General features: G+C 51.9%; 1 protein-coding gene across 2 annotated transcripts in view; it reads right to left on the bottom strand.

Annotated features, from left to right (window-relative positions):
• The window catches only part of Slc6a6 (solute carrier family 6 member 6), a 75,054-nt gene that overhangs the window by 25,509 nt on the left and 26,496 nt on the right, over positions 1-23,049 (bottom strand). Inside the window, exons 3-6 of one of the 2 annotated variants that reach the window (XM_029535398.1) lie at positions 21,470-21,586; positions 10,374-10,613; positions 8,997-9,131; positions 7,702-7,936 (exon numbers count right to left, since the gene is read on the bottom strand). In XM_029535398.1, the coding sequence (XP_029391258.1) occupies positions 7,702-7,936; positions 8,997-9,131; positions 10,374-10,613; positions 21,470-21,488 (629 nt within the window). In that variant the 5' untranslated portion in view covers positions 21,489-21,586. The remainder of the gene's footprint in view (positions 1-7,701; positions 7,937-8,996; positions 9,132-10,373; positions 10,614-21,469; positions 21,587-23,049) is intronic. The other variant, XM_021188845.1, reaches the window with a different exon arrangement.

Raw genomic sequence — 23,049 nt, 5'->3', positions numbered from 1 at the left:
GATACCATACCAAGGTCTGGAGGTGCTGTCCCCTGATACACCTGATCACATACTACAGTATACACACAGAGAAGATGCTGGTATGCAGCAGGTGCTTAAGCAAAACCCTGCTCTCAAGAAGAGGCAGGTCCATGGCTTTTAGGACAATTCCGGGAGAAGAGGCTTCTAACTCTGCTCAGGGTCACACAGCCGAGCTGGGGTCTGTGGAGTCAGAAACTAGACTTAAGTGCCGACCTCTGGCCATCTCTGCTAGTCTGCTGCTACACACACTCGCTCTCCCTGGGGCCCTCCCTGTAGGGAAGGAGCCACAGGAAGGAAGCAGCATACGTACTTACAGCCTAAATGGCTGTGAAACCAGGTACCCAGTGTCTCGCAGCGCCCCTGCTGATTATGAGACCGCTCCCCTGGACACTGTCCTCCAGGTTACATGCCACCCACAGCTGATAGGACACAGGGTCTCCACACTCCAGGAGTCCCAGACAAAGACTGTTTCTTACCAGCTCTGGGTCCCAGGCCACTCTCTGCAGGAGAAAAGACCGCAAGGCTGCCCTCTGAGCAAAGCAGCCTCCACATGGAATGTGGAATAAACCCAAGGGTCCCTCTCAAATGGCCTTCAAATGACACATATGGCCTAGGACCTAGGATGACACCTGGGACACAGCAGGATTCAACAAACACCCACTGAGTGAATGACCACCCCCCAGCCTCCACCCCCAGAATCAAGCCTCACTTACTGGATGGATGGATGATGTAGCCCCGAGCCTAAAGGAGAGGCAATTTTCCTTGATCTTTATCCTGCTGTTCACAGTGACATCAGTGCCCTCACCATGTAGCTAAAATGGTGTGTGACCCTCACACAAGAAACAGAAGCCTTCAGAGCCTGACTGTGTGCCATTATCTCATTCATTCATTCACTAACTCCATTTCATAGATGGGAAAACCAAGGCTTGGAGGGTCCATTTGCCCACATCTCAGGGTCACTAAAACTCCAGGGGCTTGCCTGATTCCAAAGCCACATCTCTCTCAACTGTGTTGCAATATGGTCTGATCATTTTGTTTGTCCGTTTGTTTGTTTTGTTTTTGGAGACAGGGTTTCTCTGTATAGCTCTGGCTGTCCTGGAACTCACTCTGTAGACCAGGCTGGCCTCGAACTCAGAAATCTGCCTGCCTTTGCCTCCGGAGTGCTGGGATTAAAGGCGTGTGCCACCACGCCCAAAAATATGGTCTGATAGCACCTACTTTTAAAGAGCCTCCAGGAGTTAGGGGGCTAGCTCAAAGGTTAAGAACACTGGCTGCACTTCCAGAGGATCTGGGTTTGATTCCTAGCACCCACATGGCAGTTCACAAGCATGTGTAGCTCCAGTTCTAAGAGACATGGCACCCTCTTCTGGCTTCTAGGGGCATCAGGCAAACAAGTGGTAACACACACACTCTCCCTCTCCCTGTCTCTGTCTCCCACCCCCTTCACACACACACACACACACACACACACACACACACACACACACACACACACACACACACACACACACACACACACACACACACACGGAAAACATCTGTAGACATAAAAAACAGTTTTAAATAATACAGGGGCCTCCAGTCTCCACTACAAGCTGGGATCATCTGGTGCCTCGGGGCAGCATCATGGGGTACCTTCACAAAGCAGGCTAACGGGCAATCACGTCCAGTTGGGCCCCTGCCAAGCTGAAACCTGGCAGCACGCACCACAGAACAAAAAGCCCTTCCCATTTAACGTTCAGCACTTGGGTGCCAGCCACAGAAGCTCAAAGCGCGGGGAGAAACAGCCCACGCGCTCTCTGTGAATGGGCCACATGGGGAGAGAAAAATGTAGCCCTATTCCACACCCTCACACACAGCCCTCTCCCTGGCCTGCCCTCCACAGGCGTGCCCTCCACCACTGATGCTGCTCCAGGTGACTTGCTGAAGCCTGCTTTCTTCCCACCGGCTCCGACCACTCCATGGACAACATGCTGACAGCCATTTATTCAGCTGATGTTTGGCCATGAAACCATGTCTCTGTTCTTTGGGGCAATTCTTCAAGAAGCTCAAGACTCCAAAGCCAGATCTTCCTGGTCCTGACTGCCCCATCCAGGACACAAGCACCTCGCTATCCATTCTCCCCACCCTGCTAGGCAAGCCAGCTGCCCAACACTTGCCCACTCTGCAAGGCACCATCATGCAGAGTAGCTCTGGGCAGCTAAGACGAGCATGTAAGTCCTTTGTTCCTCTGCTGCTGGGGACAGTTCCTATAGGACTCATGATGACACTCATGATGACATCGAGTGACATTTTAAGGTACATTTCCCTGACTCGATAACTCCATTTCCAAGACCATCTTCTATTATTCTTCTAGCATGGGGGCTCATAGACAGAGTATGAACCAAAGTGCCCCTCTGTAGGGTCCAGAAAGCTTTGGGGCAGGCACACTGGAATGCCACACGGCCAACAGACCAGTGTCAAGTTCCTGATGTGCTGATAAAGCAATATAACACCCTGGGGGGACAGAGAGAGCCAGCAGAGCAGGGGACATCTGCACAGGACGGGCGTTGTGATAGAAACTGAATATATACAAGCAAGTAAGCATCACCTGGGGACAGGGACTCAGCAATAAATGCAGCTCTCTTGCTGTGTGTTTGTGATATGCCTTTATAGACATATTTAAACATATTTAAACAGTTGGATGGTGGTGGTGGTGGGTTTTTTTGTTTGTTTTGAGACAGGGTCTCATGTAGCCCAGGATGGCCTTAAATGGTTGATCCTCTTGCCTCTCTCCCCTAAATTTATGCAATACTGAAATAGTACCGGTCTGTCCTCAGGTTTCACATAGCATACCAGGGCTGTATACCATACACTGTCCTGACAAAGCCCCAGGCAGAGCTGAGCTGGAGAGTAGCCAGCCACTTGAATGCCAGCAGGGACCCTCCCCTAGTCTTCTCTGTATTGCTCCCCACAAGGGGGACTCATGGATCCACTGGGCCTTCTCACAGCTTTGAGCACAGGGCTAAGTAAACTGCGTGGTGCTGTGCCTAAGGGATCACTGCCACGGGGCACTCTCGGGCGCCTCCTTCATCCTGCCACAATACCCTGCTCAGGCCCTACCACAACCCCCCACCCACCCACTACAGTAACTCCTTCCACGCTTGTCAGAGGGACCCCACAGTATCTGCCATGCCAGCTCACATGCCCCCTTGGCACCACATCTTCCCACCTCCATCCTAACTGGTCCCTGTTACCTTCCACTCAAAGCTATATGCTTGAAAGAATATGGAGAGTACATAACAAGAAGAATCAGACAGCAAACACAGGAAGCCAGACTCTGTGCCTGCCTCTCTCCCTCACCCGGCCCCTGACTTCATCCTCAGGGAGTTGTGTGTGGTCCCTGAACTGTGGAACTAGTGGCTTCCTCAGCTGTACAATTCCACCCACCATTCACAGACAGCCTCTTTCCAGGGCTCTAACTGAGGCACCGCTCCCCAGGACACCCTCCTTCACGAGCACCCCAGCCCTCCCATTCCCTAGCACTAGTTCTGCAGTGAGAGCTTTTCCATTAGGATCATACTTGCTGAATGGTTAACGTGTCTGTCTACTAGCAAGCTAGCTCCGTGTACACAGGACCTGTATCTGTTCCAACCACAGCACCTGGCACATGAAGGAGCTCACCTGACATTAGGTGAGGGAATTCATTAGAGCCATTTGGTAGCTGGGCAAAACTGAGGCTCAGCCTCTCATTGACCCTAGGCAGTCAGTCATCAAGCCTGGAGATGGTTCCTTTCTTTCTGATGTCCCTAGTGTGATTCAAGCCAGGATTGGGCTCCTCACTATCTTCCAGAGGTAAGCTGCAGATATTTTCCAAGAAAAAAAGGGCTACATCTTGCCAGGACGGGAACTAAAAAGGAGTGGCTGGGCTGGACATGTGTTTGCAGCCGGCTGCCCTGCTGCCGTCCAGTCAGCACTTGGAGATGTAAATTCGCCCTCGGAGTGGGCCAAATCGTTTCCTTTTGACTGCAGGCCAGCCGTTTATTGGCTGCAGCAGTCCCCTGGAGACTGGCAGAGGGAACAATTATAAAAGGGCCGTCCGTCCGCCTGAGCATGGGGCCCCCACACGGCCCTTCCCGCACCACCACCTCCTCCTTCCGACAGCTATGGAGGAAGATTGGCTGAGCAGAGTTTGTTTGCAAATATGACTCATTTCTTTGATTCTAATAGAATCTAATGATCCATGCTGGGCTCCCAGGGGGTTCTGCAGGAGCCTCTGAGGAAGGCCTGGCTCCAGCCTGCTGAAGGGCTTTTGGCCAGACCTGGCCCTGCCTGTCCTCTAAGGCCATGAGGGAAGCAGGAGTTTTAGAGACAGAGGTGACCTCAGAGGGTGAGGACCAGTGTGGGATGGAGCCACAGGAGCAGAAGCTCTGTGACCCCACCATGCAGCCACTAAACGTACCCTAATGTCAATATAAAATGTCAGTCTCTGGAGCCTCCTGGATTCTCGTGGGAATCTGAGCTGTTGAGGCTGAGCTGTTCCTGGCTTTACAGACAGGTAAGTATGGCAGGGTCGGTCTATGATACAGACTCCTGATACGGGAGTCCACGCCCGACCAGAGACTGAGGAAACACAGATGTGCATGTATATAGGCGGCAGTGCACCATGTGACCTGTGACCGTGGACTCAGCTCCAGGGCCTGCCCTGTATCACGGGTGTGGGAGGAGGGGTAGAACACAGACAAAAGGTCCACTAAGAGTGGACCTGTGTCCATGCTGGCTCCCCAGAACCCTAAAACCAAAACTCATCCAGGTTCCTTAATGCCAGAGAACAGATGTGAGTGTTGGGGTTGAGCAAACTCTGGTTCACAGAGCATAAGGGGACTCAGGCTGGGCATTCCAACTGCCCTGACATCAGAGGGCTGGGACACTTCAGTCACACTGGGGAGGGGAGTTCCCCTCTGAGGTCTTCCCTGCCTCCTTGGTAACCAGCAGATGGGAGGGGCGGCAGGGTAGCTGACAGTCATCCAGTGACTAGAAACTGGGGGAGGGGGCACTCTGCTCCCACCAAGCCTGTTACCCCTCTTTGGCTGCCAGACCTTAAGATCTGCATAAGAAACCAGAGAAGGCTGCCTGAACCTGGGCCAGCTCAGTGAGCAGCACTGCACTCCTCCCTGGCAGGGCAAGATCACAACATGGGGAAGACAGGTGGCTCTTTAGCAGGGATGCACGAGAGTTTCAAGGACAAGGCAGAGAGCAAGCAAGAAGCCAACGAGTGTCCTTTACCTGCAATATAGGGTCCATCAAGGGGTGCGGTGTGCACAGGGAGGGTGGCTGGATCCTGCCATGCATGATGGAGGGCCAGTGAACCGCACATGAAATGTGAGAGTTTCCCACAATGCCTTGCTCTTTCACCTACGTAAGCAATCTCAGGTGCTAGTTTTAGGGCTGACTGGGGAAAAGCACTTGCCTCTAAATCTAACAACCCGAGTTCAGTCCCTGAGACTCATGTAAAAGTGTAAGGAGAGAACTGAGTCCATATTCTTTGTCCTTTGCAGGAGCCTCTGCCTCGAAATAGCTCATTGCTCTCACCCTTTTGCCTTCCTTTCTACTGTTCCAAACCCAACACAAGGGTAGGGTCTTGGAAGCAGGAAGCCCTACAGATCTGCTGATGCTCCTGCCCACTGACTGCCTCTGCTCACAGGATCAGCAAGAAGCTGGCCAGGTCTTCACCTCAGATTGCTCAGTAGCTCTGCTCAGTGGACCCCAGGCTCATGCTAAGGAATTCTTCAGAGGTTCTTCTAGAATTCAAAGTCAGGTCCAGAGCCTGTGCAGGCTGGTGTGGGCAGAAGTCAGCACTCATGGAGCAAAGCATGTCCATAGGCATCACAGAGGAGCCTGCACAAGAGCCTGCAGAACCAGGGGTTTTCCTGATGAGGAACAAAAGCCATGAGGCTTCTAAGACACAGGGGTGCTAGAATGGACTTGGGCTGGGGATGTCTGGGCAGAGCACTGAGCTTCCAAGACCTCCTTCATGTCATAATAGCAGGTACCAGGCAAAAGTGAAAAGAATGTGACTCCCTTGTCACCAGAGCCTGCGGGCATTTGAGGGGTTACATACAGATTCTAAATGCCCTAGAAAGGATGTTTAATCACAATGATGACAAGACATGAACAACACCCTGAAGTGAAGGAGCAGCTTTTCAGGGCGGCCATGTAGGGCTGCAGGATGGTCCCTAGGACATACTATGACCATCCCAAGTAAAGGACATTGAGGCCCAGAGAAGAGACCACATCTGCCCAAGACAGAAGTGACAGAACACAAATTCAAACTCAGAAGGTAATGAGGTTCAGCAGATACCTCAGAAGCTGGCCAGGTGCCAGAGGCCTGGGAGGGGCAGCCCCGGTGTCCAAGCCATGCCAAGAACAGTACAGAAAGGCCAGGGGTTGTGGCCTTGGGCCCCTTCAAGAGAAAAGAGTGAAATGCCAACATTCCTTTGTTCAAAAACTCAACTATCTAAAGGGTGGGGAACAGGGTTGGGGAACATGCTTTTAACACTCCCTTTGTTTGCTAGTGGAAAATATACACACCAGGAGACCCAAAGTCCCCAAAGCCTAGGGCCCTGCCTGGGAATGTAGTACAAAAGGCCCAGGCATGGCAGAGGCCACCCAAACAAGGCCTCCTGCAGATGAGAACATCTGACTCATCCCTGTAGGAGTCACAGTACAGCTCCTGATGGTCCCTAGGTTGGCTTCCTTGAAGCCAAGGAGAGGGATTCTCATCTTGTGGTAGTCTGGGCTAGACCTTCCTCTCCCCTGGCTCCTGGCTACCCATGAGGCCTCATCCCAGTCATTTCAGAGGTGAGAGGTCACCCCTGACTGAGCACCCCAAGTTAGAAGCACATGCTTACAGGGAGAGTGATACACTTGGGGGTTTCTAATCAACTTCCATGAGCTGTAAGGATGCCCTGAAATGCAAGTTCATGAATTACCCCAATGCCGTTAACACAGTGCCGTTAATACATGCTGGGACTTGCCCACCTATTGCTCATGAGTGGCCTGTAGCAAGCCAAAGGGGGAAGACTAAGGGATGAGGTCACATAAGCCACTTACTCCTAACGCTCGCTCCCTTTCGAGACCACAAAAGGACTATCTACAAGACACATCAAAAGCAGACCAAACTGAGCACAGCCCAGACTTCCAGCAACTAGTCATGAGCTCAACAAGGACTTGGTTAAAACCACCATGTTTGGAGATGGTTATTACACACTAAGAGCTAACTGATACATATATATTTTTGCTATCAACTCACCTTTTCATTTGCATAACTACATAAATGCATTTTTCTCTGTGTGATAAAGGATGTTTTTCCCAAAATACATTAAGAAAACTATAATTTTCAAATACCTGTACATCTCTCAACAGGAATCCCATGGAAGAATGATACATTTTCCTCATCTGACAGTTAAAGAAACTGAGGCTCAAAGGTGAAGTAGGGTGACTTCCCTACAAAAATCAAATAGCCATTTGGAGGTAAACTGGGATTCAACTCTAGCTCATACAAGACAAAGGCACAGAGTGTGCTATAGCTGTGTGTCCTCCCCTTCCTTCCAGAGACAGGGTATGGCACAATCACAGAGTGAGATACTGTCCTCTCTAGACCTGCCCACGCCACTCCTCCCTCCCATGATGTAGCCTTACTCCCAGAACTCGATGACAGGTGAGGTGAAGTTGGCGGTGCTCAGGGAGACCCAGTGACTCTCGTTCCTACGCAGGGTGTCCTCCATACACTGTGGTGTGTTCCAGCTATGGTTGCAGTGGGCCCAAGGAAGATCCTTCTGGAAGGAGTGGAATAGGTAGTATGTGGCCCAGGCCAGGATGACGATGTAGTACACGTTCAGGAGGGACACGATGACAATGGATGCGTAGCCAATGCCTGTGGATGGGACAAGCAAATAGACACATGTCACAAAGAAGCCACTTTCAACCGGGAAGGCACTGATGTGCCCAGTCTGTGGGACAAAGGGGCCATCTCAACTGTAAGCAGGAGAGAGTCACAGGATGAAGGAGCAACTGGATAAAGGGACAAGTGACTGAATGGTTAGAGAAATAGCAGCTGGAGGAGTCACAGGATGAATGGAAGAAGTGGGATCAGGACACTGACTGTGCAATTGGATGGTTGGATGGAAACATGCACGGAGAGATGGATGGAAAAATAGATGGGCCGCTGTATAAATAGATGGGTAGAAATATGAATGAATGAATGAATGAATGAATGAATGAATGAATGAATGAATGAATAGAAACTTGGATGGATAGGAATATGAAAAGATGGGTAGATGAATAGAGATGGAGGAAGAATGGATGGATAGATGGAAAGATGGATGGAAATATAGATGGACAGATGGATAGAAATATGGATAAATAGAAACTTGGATGGATAGGAATATGGAAAGATGGGTGGATGAATAGAGAGATGGATGGATGGATGGATGGATGGATGGATGGATGGATGGATGGATGAATGGACAGATGAATGAATGGTAGGTGGATAGAAATAGGATGAACGGATGGAAACATGAATAGAAAGATCTGCTATCATTCTGTCTTCACAGTAACTCCATAGAGTGAGAATACTGTTTTCTAGTTGAAGAATCTGAGGCTCAATAACTTCCCTAAAACCACCCCAAGGAGGAGGAAGCAAGGCCCGAACCTAGCCAGATCTCCAGGCTCCTGCATCCTAAGACAGCAGCCAGCTCACTCCTCCAAACACCCACAGAGACCCCAAGGGGACTTTCAAAATAATCAGGAACCTGCTGTATCTCCCTTCCTTCCCCTGCTCCTCAGTGTCGGTGTCAGACAACATGAGCTGCTCTGGATCTGGCACTGATGCAGGCGAGATCTGATAACCCCCCCCCCCCAAAAAAAAAACCCACTTAAAACAATCTGGCAGTCCCAATGCCTACAGACCCTGATGACCCCAGCCACATACTCACCAGAGAACAAAGGGCAGATCTTCTCCCAGCAGGTGATGCCCCCTTCTGATGTGTATTGGCCTATGATGACCTCCAAGAAAAACACAGGCAGGCCGCTCCCAAACAGGAAAATAAAATACGGTATGAGGAACGCACCTGCCAATGAGCAAAGGAGAGAGGGTGAGGCTGTGCCCATCATGGCATGGCTGGTGAGGCGCTCACTCCCAAGCCCTCCCAACCAAAGGTATCAGAGGAGTTAGGGCTGTAAGCACAAAGGCCAAACTCGGACTCTGCTGAAGATCCTCCAGGCCTGCCTACCCACCCCACCCACTAATCTGTAAATCTACCAGCTTCTTCAAGCCATCAGGCTGTGCCTATGCCTGCCACCTGTCTGCCTTCTCCGCAGCATCCTTCCCAATAGAGGTTGCTCGGTCTGCTAGACCTAGGTACAGCACTACCTCCTGGTTGGAGCTTCGCCCATCTGCCACAGGCTAGCCTGGGTTGGCAGCCAGGAAAGTCCAGAAGCAGGTTGGGTGGAAGGCAGGAGGTGGCTATCTCCAGCTGGTGGTGGGTGCCAGGGGGAGGAAGAGAGCAAAGTATCTGGAGAGGGTGGTCCTACCTGTTGTACACTAATGGCTTCAGCGGGAGAACAAACCATGTGAAATTGTGGGCACCTTGGGTCTAGGCTATTTGCTTTGTTCTGGGAAGCATCTAAGACACTCATCAGTGTTCCCAGGGGTCTGATACCTACAAGAGGTCAAAAAACCAAGCACTAAGAGAGGGTTCTTCAAAAAAGTGGCTCTCTTCCCAGGGCAGCAGGGAGTATGCCTGCCTTTACAGTCATGTGGCAGGTGGGTGCCACCTACATTCTTCCCCTCTGGTCCCACTCTGCACCAGCGAGAACTGTCTCTAAGCTGGTACTGCCTCACCTGGACACCGAAGACACAACACACACACAAGTTCAAACCCAAACCCAACAAACCAACCACAGCTAGAACATGGATGCCCTGTGTCACCTTTTCCCTTTGCATTAATGGCAAATGATACTGGTGTGCCACTTAACAGAAAGAGACAGAACTAGCTTCGGGGAATACATAGGGTGAGGTCAAAATCGGTATCAAAGATGGCGAAAGGGAAGGCTTGGAGGCGCTCAGAGATGACGAAATACAGGAATGGAGATCATGAACATCTGAGGCTGAGGGGCAATGGGTCAGACAGGGCAAACCAGAGGATCCTTCAAAAGGACCGGAGGCTGGCATAACACCACCTTGCTCTCAGGCATGCTGACCCTGTGTCTGAGGTACAGTTGGGCAGAGCCTACCTGGACTGGGAAAGGACACAGGCTAGGAAAAGACCTCTCACCCTCCGACCCCAGGCTTCAATAGGACCCAGCCTCACCTCCACCATTTTTGTAGCAGAGGTACGGGAAACGCCAGACGTTGCCCAAACCCACGAAGCCTCCGGCCACAGACAGCACAAAGTCGATCTTGCTGGACCACTTCTCCCTCTGAGGGGGCTTCCCGTCCGCCTCATCTTCAGGCCGTGTGCCTGGGCTCTTCCCTGGAGAAGGCTTCAGGATGTCTTTGTGGAAGTCTTTCAGACATTGCAGCTTCTCCTTCGTGGCCATCTCCTCGTTTTCTGTTGGAGGAAGAACAATGTGGGTGATAAGGCCTTCCCTAGTGACTTAAGACCAGTTCCAACCTCCCCAGGCTTCAGCGGGAGCCTGTCACTCCATCAGTGCCCATCAAAGAAGCCATCTAGATTCCAAGGATCTCAATATTCAGGTCTGAAATACCTGCAACCTATGGAAGCAACCGGCTTCTATAGGCACCAGCTAAACCGGAAGTACTGGTGGCCCAGGATTGTCATCCCCAAACATCAGCCTGTGTACCCTGGACAGTTCCCCATCTTCCAAAGGGGAGAGAGAGCCTGTCTGCAGCTCTCCACACTGACAGACATTTTTCCGATTTGAAGTCTGCACAAAAAACCAGCAACTCACGACGTCTCAGTTACGCCTCAGGGCAGAACCTAGTGTGGAGTGCGGCCTACAGGAGGCACCTGTTCCCAGCTGAAGAAGAGAAGCAGGAAGATAGGATTGCACAGGGCACAGTACTGGGAAAACAGGCTTCACCATTAGAGTATAGAAAATGGACAGTTACAGAATGGTTTTGTAGCAGGAAAAAAAAAAAAAGGCTTTCTTATACAGAATCATACAAGGATGTTTGTGGCAGCCGAGGATACGATGCAGGGGCCAAGCAAGTGTGGAAGGGGCAAGGAAAGCCTGGGTCCCATGCCCAGACTGTGAACCAGGGCTTGCTATTTAGTATCCATTCTTCAGTCCCTCTGACTCCAGGCTAAACACATGGATCCTGGCAAATGGGGGTCTTGCTCTCTGGCACCAGCTGGTCTCAGACATAAGGAGGCCTCCTAAGCCCCTGGCACAGTTCAGGGTCCCCTCAGGCACCTCCTGCTTGGACCCCACCCTGGGTGGAGGGTTGCACCAGCTGATACTTGCCATTTTCTCCTGGTGTCCCCTTGTGTCTCTGAAGCTTAGCTGAGAGGCAATATCCTCCCACCCAGTGGTGGTCAGCATCCATCCATGCATCAAAGAACACATAAAGATAACCATGCACATTAGAGCCCTGTGTCAAGTCAGGGCCCTGTGTGCACGGACATACACACAGCATGGCACAGGGCCGCGGGATAAGGCTGGCCCAGGGGCACCCAAAGCGAGTGGCCCTTCTTGCTCTATTCTGAGCCTTGGTTTCCCTATCTGCAAAATAAAAAGAGCAACCGCAAAGGTAGCCACATAGACTAGGACATCTTTTGTTTGTGTATCAGATTTCAGAGGGAAAAAAAAAAAAGGAAAATCTCAAGTTCTCTTACAAAACTGGAAGGTTGGCCGGGCGTGGTGGTACATTCAGGAGGCAGAGGCAGGCGGATTTCTGAGTTCAAGGCCAGCCTGGTCTACAAAGTGAGTTCCAGGACAGCCAGGGCTATACAGAGAAACCCTATCTAAAAAAAAAAAAAAAAAAAAAAAAAAAACTGGAAGGTTGAAGCACACAGAATCTGTGTTCTTCATCTGAGCAGCGACTGTCGTGCATGCAGGGCACGCTGTCCCCAGGGCATGCCCTCTGGGAGAGTACTTCTCCTGCTTGGCCGCATTTGTCTTGCCACACACAGCCAACCCTACCTGAACAGGAACTCAGCTGCTGTCTTCCCCACAGCCAGCCCATTGGCTTGTGGAGAGAAGGATCTGTCCTGCTATACCGCTGAAGCCCAGCACACAGTGAGACAACAGAACCTCAGCCCCAAGGGGATATGGTGAGGCCTTGCGCTAAGTCTCAGTGTGTCTGACAGAGACATTAAAGTACACAAGAATGACATGCCAGGTCCCTGTGGAGGGGGGTGCTCAATAACTCTGCTTCCTCCACACCTCCTTCCTCTCACTGGCTGGCTTGGGGTGGGGGACCCCAATTGTTTCACTATCTGGCAGTAAGCAGACCAAGAAAGGTTTCCTGGAGCCACTGGGCAGACCCCGGAGTCCTTCCTCTGTCTGGGGGAGCATCCGCATGGCCTTTCTCTGCGGCTCCCCCGGGGCCTCATGGCTCTGCAGGTCTGTGGCCACTGTGAAAACAGCTCGGGAAGCCAGCATTGTTCCTGCAGCAGGTCAGCAGACCCCGATGGTTATCTCAACAGCTCATTGTGGCCTGTGGTGGGCGCATAATTGGAGGATGTGGGACTCCACTCCCTCCCAGGGAAGGGTCCGCTCAAGAATGACCTGGAGCCTCCAACAGAGAAGGGCTGATCCACCCTTTGGACACGTCTCAGTCCTTGAGACTTTACAAGGTCAGCCTAGCCTTTAAACTTAAGAGAGGAGGGGGGGAGGAGGAGGAGGAGGAGGAGGAGGAGGAGGAGGAGGAGGAGGCAGCCTCCAGCACTAGGGAGGGATTGGAGGGGGACAAGGGTCTTCTTGCCTCACTGTCAGCTATTGGCCATGGCTGGTCCTATAAGAAGCCATATTCTGATGCCCTGTGATCTGCTGTCCTGACAGCCCAGGTTCTATATTATGGGCCCCCAGACCCACTAACAAGTCTGTTCTTAGAGAACCCAGAGTATAGAGGATTCCCAAAGACCCCTGTGTCTAGACTGATTTGGTACATAAGAAATCTATCCCTGGATACTCTCAGGACTCCCTCTATCATCATGTCACCTGAGACTGAACCATGGTGGTTGGGGCCTGAGTGAGGCAGCGCAGTGTCTGTCCTGTGGCTGGCACTGGGAGATCTCCATGGGGACACCTTAGTCACTCGGGTGCATCCAGGAGGCTGATCCTTCTTCACCATCCTACCTGTGAGAGTGTGGTCCAAACCCATTTGCCTTTGGGGAACTCGGGGCCCGGTGGTCCTGCCTCAGCATCACCTCCCACCCTCAGGCTGACTGGAAATCACAGGGCTACTGTCATGGGAGCAGGGCACCACCCAGGCTTTGGACTTCCCTGGATCCAGAGAAGGTCCTGCAGAGTCACAGGCAGCCTGCCCCTTTTCCTCTTACATTCTTATTCCAAGATCGTCGCGTGTGCCTGACCAGCGGCCCTGCGATATACCATTCCAGCAGCAAGACCTGCAGATCCACTCTGCACATTCTTGGCATCCACCCCCACGTCCCTGTCACCATGGCAACCTCTCTCTCTCAGCCAGCAGCCCCTAGCGCTGGCATCTACAGCAGCCTCCTCATAGGTCTCCTTGCTGCTCTGCTGCCCCCAGTCTATTCTAATGCAGCAGCTGAAGGCAGCTTAAAAATCACATTCAGAATGGACCCCAGCTCTCTCCGTTCATTGTGAGAGGGAAACCCAAGGCCCACCCCACCCCCTGGCCCTTCGAGGTCTCAAGCAAACCCTTAGACCCTATCCCCCTTTGTGGATCACTGGAATGCTGTAGCTCCTCTCACACCCTATGCCATCTGCTCCAGGACCTGTGGAAGCAGCTTGGTCCCTAAAGGGAACATGAGACTTGACAAAGGGGCTGGCTGAGAGCCACTTAGAAGGGCTGAACGACCTTAGGCAAGTTCTCAGCCTCTCTGGTCTTCAATGTTCTCACGTGTGGAGCAGTAGTGCCTGTCATGGGGTACAGAGAAAGAAATGAGGCGGTGCACAGAATAGCTCAGCAAGTGGCATGTAGCAAGCACACCCTAAAATAATAGCTGGTGTCACTATGGGTAAGGTCTTCTCTATCCACTCAGGGAGATACGAGAAAGGCTCTGCTAACTCTGAATCCAGGTCACTAGACTGAGCTGGTATCACACAGACCCTGAGTCTGCCCCTGCTAGCCCTCTGCTGGCCCAGCTGCCCTCTTGAGACATCCTCCCTAGGGTCCATCTTTATAGACTCACACTTAGACCAGCCCACCCCCATAGTGATCCCGGGGCCACAGCACAGCACAGCACAGCAAGTCCCTTTCACACCATCTGCCTGCAGCCTGTTTCTCCAAGCCAGGAGCTGTTTCTCTTGGCTCAGGGCCTGCCTGGGGTTGTTCTGCAGTGGTGTAGATCCCTTATTCTCATTCTGGGAGCGTCCTCGTGGTTACCACAGCTACAGGTGATTAGAATGCATGGAGTTATAAGCTCCAGGTCTAAGTGTCCCTCCCCACACTGAAAAAAACTCCCTTTTCCAGGGGTGGCAAGCCAGATGTGGCTGTGCCTGAATACTGTCTTGCGTGAAGATCACTGACAAGTTTTGCCACATACACAGTCAGGCTGACCCCGGGGCCAGTGACATCAGCCAGATGTACTTTGGCACCCTCTGGCCAGGTTAAAAACATCAGATGTTTTTTAGCACGCAGGCTAACCCTATTTCAGAACTATTTCCCATTCTGTCATTCTTTGGAGGACAGGAAGGGAGGTGTGCAGAGGGGGAAGACAGGGTCTCATGTGTCCCAGGCTGGCCTTGAATTCACTAGTAGCAGAGATGACCTTGAACATCTCTGATCCCCCTTCCTGCCTCCACCTTTCCCTTTGCAGTGCTGGAATTACAGGCCACCATCATCACACCAGGCTTATGTAGTTCTGGGGTTTGAACCAAAGGCCTGGCACATGCCAGGCAAATGCTCTACCACTGAGCTGCTCCACAGCACACAGAGACTTCTAATGTGTTCCCACACAACAGAAGCAGATGGGTGAATAGAAAAATGGTAGCCTGCCCCAGGCTACACACAGGAGCCAGGGCAGATGGAGCCAGAATCCCCATCTTCCTTCATGCCTACAGCAGCGTACATATCAGAAGAGCCTATTGAACATACATAGGGCTGCTGGGTCAGAGAAGTGGCCTGTCAGATGCAGAGCTCACAGATTGGGGACTCAGAGAGAGCTGCTGTCTGCTTCCTTCCCAGGGCCTATCTAGCCCCTGTGGCCCTCAGACATCAATGTACCAGCCAGGCAGGTCTTGAAGTTGACTTAAACTGCCCCTCCCTCCCCAGTATTTGCCTCTATACTCTAAGACAAGGGGGCACCAAATCCCAGCTCCCAGAGTTAGCACACCCCCGCGGAACCTTGATCATCTCAAACAAAAGACCCCCCACTAGAAATGATTAACTTCTTATCGCTGGAGCTTCCACCATTCAGTATCTCTTACCAAGGAGTCAGGCACGGATCTGCTTCCTCTCTTGCTTGTCCCCAGCCCACCCCAGTGCCTAGCACACAGCATGTCCCCACAGAGAGCTTGGTGAGAGACGGGGCTGCCACCCAGGGAGGGAGCCTCTGCAGGAGGAAGGAGATGTTCTGTGTACAGCGTGAGTGTGTGAGCAGCTCTCAAAACTGGGACAGGAGGTGGTCCCTCACCCATTGCACACATGGAGACACCTTAGCCTGGAGGTCTCCTGTGGCTAGATCCCTCTGACATGTCTGCTCCAGAGAAGAGCTCCCTCCTGTCCTTTCCCTGGCTTCAGTGGGCACGAGACACATCAGACATGCAGGCAGACACTCACCCATGTTAAAAAAAAAAAATTATTATAAAGGAAGAGAAAGAGCTGCACGTAATGGCGCCCACATGTTCCCTCGGCAATATGCAAAGGTCCCAGGCAATTTTTAACCCCTTCCAAACATGCCTCATCACTTTACTGATGGCACCGCCCAGAGAGGTGAAGTCGCTTGGTCATGGCCACATGATGCCTACCTGAGCTGTGAATAGCTCCTAGGTCCATCCAAACCTCCAAAGCCATGTTCTCAACCACTTGTGACAGTTATGGATGCCATTTCTACGACTTCACAAGTAAAATAGAGCCTGGTGCCTTTAAGAAGCCAGCTACAGGGCTGGAGGGATGGCTCAATGGTTAAGAGCATTTACTGCTCTTCCAGAGGATGCTAGTTCAGTCTCGGCACCTACATGGTAGCTCACTACCTGTAACTCCAGTCCCCGGGTGATCCAACACCCACTCTGGCCAGCATGTGGTGCACAGACATGCATGCAGACAAAATACTCACACCCATAAAATAAAATTAAATAAACTCTTTGAATAAATAAGAAGGAGAGGGGCTGGTGAAATGGCTCAGTGGGTAAGAGCACCTGACTGCTCTTCCGAAGGTCCTGAGTTCAAATTCCAGCAACCACATGGTGGCTCACAACCATCCTTAACGAGATCTGACTCCCTCTTCTGGAGTGTCTGAAGATAGCTACAGTGTACTTACATATAATAAACAAATAAATCTTTTAAAAAAAGAGAGAGAGAAGAAGGAGAGGAGGTGGAAGAGGAGGAAGAGGAGGAAGAGGAAGAGGAGGAGGAGGAAGAGGAGGTCAGCTACAGGCTGATGAGATGGCTCAATGGGCAAACGTGCTTCGCCACAATCCCTAGAACCCACGTGATGGAAGGAGTGACCTGACTTCAGAAGGTTGTCCTCTAACCTTCACACAGCCAGTGTGATCTGTGCACACACAAACCCATACACACTCAATAAACAGAATTTTAAAAAAATTAAAGACAAGCCACGGGGCCAGCTGACAGATTAGGGAACCAAACTCAAGGACGAACAGGGAAGTTAAGGGCCACATGACATGACAGGCTGGACCAGGGGTCATGGGACTGTGTTGTGGGCACAGATAAAACAGTGTGCACAGGGGGCCTGCTTCTGTCAGCAAGAACATCTCACAGATCAGAAAGGGTTCGTTGTTGCAGTCTCTACAGACTAATAAATACATCCAGGTGCAAAGAGCAGGAGGGCTGGGATCCATTAGTAATGTCTGAGTAGGAGGGCTATGATCAACTAGAATTATCTGCCAAGAGTATGCTGTTCTGCTCAGGTTCCATTCCTGGCCCTAGAAGTGTTTAGCAAGCTCACTGAATCAAGTGAGCTGAGTTAACAATGCAGCTCTGCCCTTTAAGCAGTGTAAATGCTTCTGTAAAGAGAACATAAGAGCCAGGTAATCTCAGCTTTTAGGAGGAAACATCAGGATCAGGAGTTCAAGGTCATCCTCAGCTACATAGTAAGTTTCAGGTTAGCCTGGGCTACATGAGACTGGCTAAAAACAAAAATTAAGGAGGAGAAATTAATTTTTTAAAGCCTTTGTTTTTTTTTTTTAAGTACATACAGATTTAATCATTTAATTGAATCATAAAATGGCCTTCATCTTTTGGTTATCTATTTGTGCAAAGAGGCTAAGTCAAGTGTGACAATTGAACCATCTCCAGGGGTCTGGCAGGCAAAGGCGGAACAGAGGAGCAGGAAGCAGGGAAAATGGACACCTCGAGGGTCCCAACACCAAAGGTGCCTCTGGGGCTGGGATCCCCCGAGACCATATCCTCCAAGGTGTCTTAAGAGATCAGGACTGTGCTGGTCAAGTTCCCAACTTCTCTAGTACATTGTCCTCTAAACACAAAGAAAAAGGGTGTGTGTGTCCCAGTCTGGGTCCCTCGAGGTCCACTTCAATCAGGCCACGGCCCAGCGCAGTCATCATAACCCCAGTGAAGGTAGGGCGAGGCTTGTCAGGATATATATACTTGGCTCGTTGGCTTGAGCCACAAGGGCTTGTCCCCATGAGGTCAACCAGGAAGCTGGCGATTTCACTAGCCAGAAGCAGAGCACAAGACAATGAGCAGCCTTGCTCTCATCCGAGTGAAAGTGAACTTGCGTTATCTTAGCTTTCCATCTCTGGGCCGGGTGCCTGTCTACCTGGGACTCTGCATCCCACTCCTGATCCGGCTGCAGCCCCACCCTCTGAAGCCTGAGGCTCAGAGCAGGGACACTCTTGCCCCAAATTCTCAGGACTTACACCCGGAACCCAGGACACTGGGGTTCCCCAGGACACCAGAGAATCTCCAGATGGAACCTGCAAAACTAAATACCTTTTACCAGCTTATGGGGCTGAGAAGATCAGCAGTATGGGTTCTGTTTACAGCAACACACACAGCTGGAATCTATATCCAGACAGTACATGCTTTCCACCACACTGCCATCAAGCTGAGACCTCTCTAGAAGATCTTGGGGACTAGAGTTCTGAGGGAAGGGGGAAAGAATACACAGAAACAGTTATACTAGGACCTGAAGGGGTGGTTCAGTGGTGAAGAATGAGGAGAGAGGGAGAGAGAGGGAGAAGGAGAGGGAGAGAGAGAGGGAGAAGGAGAGGGAGAGAGAGAGAGAGAGAGAGAGAGAGAGAGAGAGAGAGAGAGAGATCTCCAGGCATAGTAGTATACCCCTTTAATTTCAGCACTCAGGAGGCAGAGGCAGGTGGATCTCTGTGAGTTTGAAGCTAGCCTGGTCTACACAGCAAGGTCCAGTCCAAACAGAGCTACATAGTGAGACCCTGTCTCAAAATTACAAACAAATAAATAGAACTTAAAAGACAGCTAAACTAGACCTGCCAAATAAACAGATGGCCTGAGGATTCCAGTATCTGTGGGCACAGGACCTCCAGGCTAGGTTTAAACTTAGGTTTATCCTGAGTACCCCCACCGTCCCACTAAGGGGTGAAAACCCTTTCATCTACAAGCCCTAGCTATCCCTGAGTCCCTGGCTAGCCCTCCTTCCAGCTCAGGCAGTGAGTCTGAAGGGCCTACTTGGGGTGTTATGTGACCTTCTGGTCATTTAACCCCAACACCCTGGAGCTACACTCCGCCCCCCTGAGCAGCGCTTTTTTGGGGATGGGGTGTCTGGCAGCTGCTTTGTGTGCAAAGGACCAATGGGTAGCCTACCTTCCTAAGGCCCACCACTGGCGATATGGGGGAGGATATGGAGAAGACTGTCCGTCAGCACAGGGCTAGCACCAGACTCCAGAGATGAAGCCAAAGTACAGGGCCACCCTTCTACAAAACGTGACTCCAGGCCTGGCTCAGAGGAGCAGTTTCTCCCCCACACACCCCCGGTGTCAGGAGGTGGCTGTGTGGAAAGGAAGCCCCATCTGTCACCTGCCTGTCATCTACTAGTTTGGTCTGGGTATGGGGTCATCCTATTGTTCCCTAGGATCAGAGACAGTGGGAAAGCAAAAAAATCGTGGAAAGTTCAAAGGAAAGACCTTGGGAGGGGCTCCCAAGGTAAGAAGAGGCTGCAAAGAGGTATAAGAAAGACCTCTCCCCTCTGAGCTGGAGCCCAAAGCCGAGGCTGGGGGGCCGGGGAGTAAGGCCTGGCCACCCACTGTTACTTGGCAGCCCTCCAGCTTGTAGTGACAAAGCTAGGCAGGAGGGGGAGGGGGAGGAGGGGGGGAAGGGAGGGGAGAGAAGAAGGAAAGGAGGGCAAGGAGGGGAGAGGAGGAGGAGAGTAGAGAAAGGAGGAAAGAAAAGAGGGGGGAACTGATGGGGGCGGAGAAGAAGGAAGGAGGGAGACATGACTGCACCCTGGTGTCTCCAGGGCGCTCAGGGCCCGTCTTAGAAGCCGGGCCGGGGTGTGTGCAACTGGAGATTGTGTACACAAAGCTTCAGAGACGCCTCGCCCAGCTTTTGACCTGGCCAGCCACCTGTCGCCTTTAGTGCCTAGGTGGACAAGCTCTGCCCCTCCCCCCTCCGCCTCTCCCCTCCCCCTCGGCTGAGGAGCCAGGGGAGGGTGAGTCAGCAGGCCCCGGCTCCAGGCACTGACTCACCCAGCCAAAGGGCTGTCATTCACCTCCAGCAGTGTCACTTCCCCAGCACCAGGGCCACAGGGTCCTGGGGCAGGCACTGTGGAGGCCGGGACTACTCCTGAAGGCGTCTACCACGTCCACAAACTTCCCCCTTTTCAAGCTACAGAAACCCAAGGCTGCACTGCACCTTTGTATGAAAGGGAAGCAGAGCTCTTTTGTCTTCCTCTCTCTGCAAAAATGCAAGAGAAGTCCCAAGGGTCAGTCAGGCCACCTTGTGACCCCTCCACACTGCCAGCCCCCTAATGTTATCACTGATGCTGTCTGAAGCCCTGGCTTCATGGAGAGCAGGCAGTATACTCCGCTCTGTGACTTCAGGAGAGTCACTGCCCCTAGGCCTCAGCCTTACCCTCTGTGCAGTGGGTACAATGTCTGGGTGATATTTTAAATGCACCCTTCTCTGCAGTGTTCCTCTTTTAACGCTTCTTTCTCCCCCACAGGAAGGACGTCCTTCCTCACTCACACCAAGGCCCAATCAATCAATCAATCAGACTGTGGACCTAAAAGCATGGCACCCTCTACCCAGCTCCACCCTCTGTTCTGAACAAAGGAGACACTGTACCTGCTTCCTCACCCCACCCCCTAGAAGACCTCCAAAGGATGTTTCTTTCTCACCCCACACCCCCACACCTTGGCTCCAGAGTGCCCTTGATGAGGGACACTAGTCCATCCAAGAGTAATGAACAGAACCATGACCAGACTGTGACAGCCAGCCTCTGGGGCAATGGCCTCATGGCCTCTCTCACCACACCACCAGCCTGTGCTCAGCTGTCTATCACTGGCCCCTCCCACTGAGAGTTCTAGCTGCTTCCTGCTGTCAATCACAGTAAACACATCAAAGAGCATTGAGGGGCCTGCAGATGCTCAGGGCAGGCATGCCCTGCAGAGCCACAGGGCAAAACACTGCGACAGGCAGACAGACAGACAGACACCTAGAATATGCTCAGAAGAGAGGAAGGATGACCTGGAACCTGTTCCCGGTCACAGAGCACAACTTCCCCAAGATGAACAGTCTTGTTTGTTGTTTTGGAGAGCCCCAAATCTTTGCTTCAATTTCTATCACACAACGCATTCCCTGAGTTGCTCGCTCTCCGGATGACTCTGTGGTGAACCTGCTGTGGTCTTTCCCCAAAGGTTTCTCAAGGACCAGGGACTTCCCTTGGAAGCTGCATGGTAGGGCCACAGAAGTGCATTCAGATACAATCCCACTCTGTGGTCGAGGAAACCAAGACCACGGCCCCACCACACTCTATCACGGGAAGCCGAAGGTGGATGGCCACAGGAGACGTGCTCCAGAGGGGGAACCGGAGGGAGGTGGGGGGAGTGGGGACACTCCTAACACCCCCACCCTGTGGATACAGTAGGCACCAGAGGCAGAGAGTAAACTCCTATGGCAAACCTGGGTGCACGGGAGTCATATCTAACTCTGTCAGGCTGACGGACGTTGGTGCAGCGGGTGGCGGTGGTAGCGGCTTCCAGGGCTACAAGATGGTGCCTAACACCAGCTACTGCTTGGCTAGAAGAAAAACTCAGCATTAAAATCCATGTGAGGAGTATCGGGAGGTTGACACAGTCACCTGTGTCTTCCCCATGCACAGGGCATCTCCCAGGGCAACCCCGACATCTGTCTCTCCACTGTGAGCCCAGCTGAGCTCCTTGGGATGCCCAACAAGGGCAGAGCACTGCCTCCACAGGACCCACCACTTAGGAGAGCATCACAGGATGCAGACACACCTGACTGCTGCAAATTCCTTGGAGGCGTGGCCCCCACCAACTCACTTCTTGAAGCTCTGCCTGGCAGCCAGGTCAACCCCGGCTCAAGAACTGGCATTGAGGCCCAGCTTCCTGCAGAGCTCTCTCTGAACCTCACCCAGAACCTAAGCATCACCGGCCCTTTCTGTCCGGTCCTGCATGGGTGGGGACGCCTTTCAGTGACCCAGGACCGCCGCTTTCTCCTGGCACTCCCCCTCTCCAGTCCTGTGTGCTTGGAACATGCATGATAAGGGTATTCCACCTGGACTGGAAGCCTTCTTATGCATCTCAGATCCTGCCACTGGTCCTGCCTCATCAAACCTACTATTCGCTAGGGCTGCACTCTGGTTCAGAACTGGGAAACTTTGGGCAAAGTTTCAAGATCGGTTTGAGAAACCTCAGTCTTCAGTTTCTTTTTTTCTTTTTCTTTTTCTTTTCTTTTTTTTTTTTTTTTGACACATGGTCTCACTGTGTAGTCCTAGCAGGCCCAGAACTCATCACATAAACCAGGCTGGCCTTGAACTCAGAGAACTCCATCCGCTTCTGCCACTTCCAGCCAGCCAGCTCTTGGCCTGATAGTCTGTAGAACCCTGAGACAAATCTAGAGTGTGAGTACCTAGACCCATCTGGACCTATTGACTCAAATCTTTTAAGGTGGAGCCCAGAAATCTCACCGGGTTACATCCGCTTCCCAGGAGTCTTAGAATCAAGAGAAGCTGGGAAGGGCGGGGCTGGGACCTGGGAGGCACTGGATAAAATGTCAAACAAAACTGACCAGTGGAAGAGTCATTGGTTGGCTGATGTAGTGCACTTGTGCCAGCCTGCATACACTAGGCGCCTAGCAAAGGCAGAGGCCTTTCAGAGGCCTTCAATGGCTGCTCTTCGCCACACCCACTCCTCCTTTTATTTTACAAAGAGAGAAAACCAGGTTTAGGAAAGAAGACAAGTGCCCTGGTCCCAGGTAACCCAGCAAGCTACCAATTCTAGACAAAGCCAACACACTTAACTGGGAGGAGTTTAAGAGACAAAGGCGAGGGCGGGTGGGGTAACTTCTGAGGTCTGCCTGTCTGATCCAAACAGAAAGTGTCCCGGGCCACACCCAACCGCCGTGGGTAGCCATGGATACGGAAGGTCCACCTGAGTTGGCATCCTGGAATGGGCACAAATTAGCCAGCTTAGCTTCTTTTAGTTTTTGTTTTTGGGTTTGTTTTTTTTTGTTTTTTTTTT

Source organism: Mus pahari, chromosome 2, assembly GCF_900095145.1.
Source record: "Mus pahari chromosome 2, PAHARI_EIJ_v1.1, whole genome shotgun sequence".
In the NCBI taxonomy this organism is placed as follows: Eukaryota; Metazoa; Chordata; class Mammalia; order Rodentia; family Muridae; genus Mus; species Mus pahari.
This window is presented reverse-complemented; position numbering and strand designations above follow the sequence as displayed.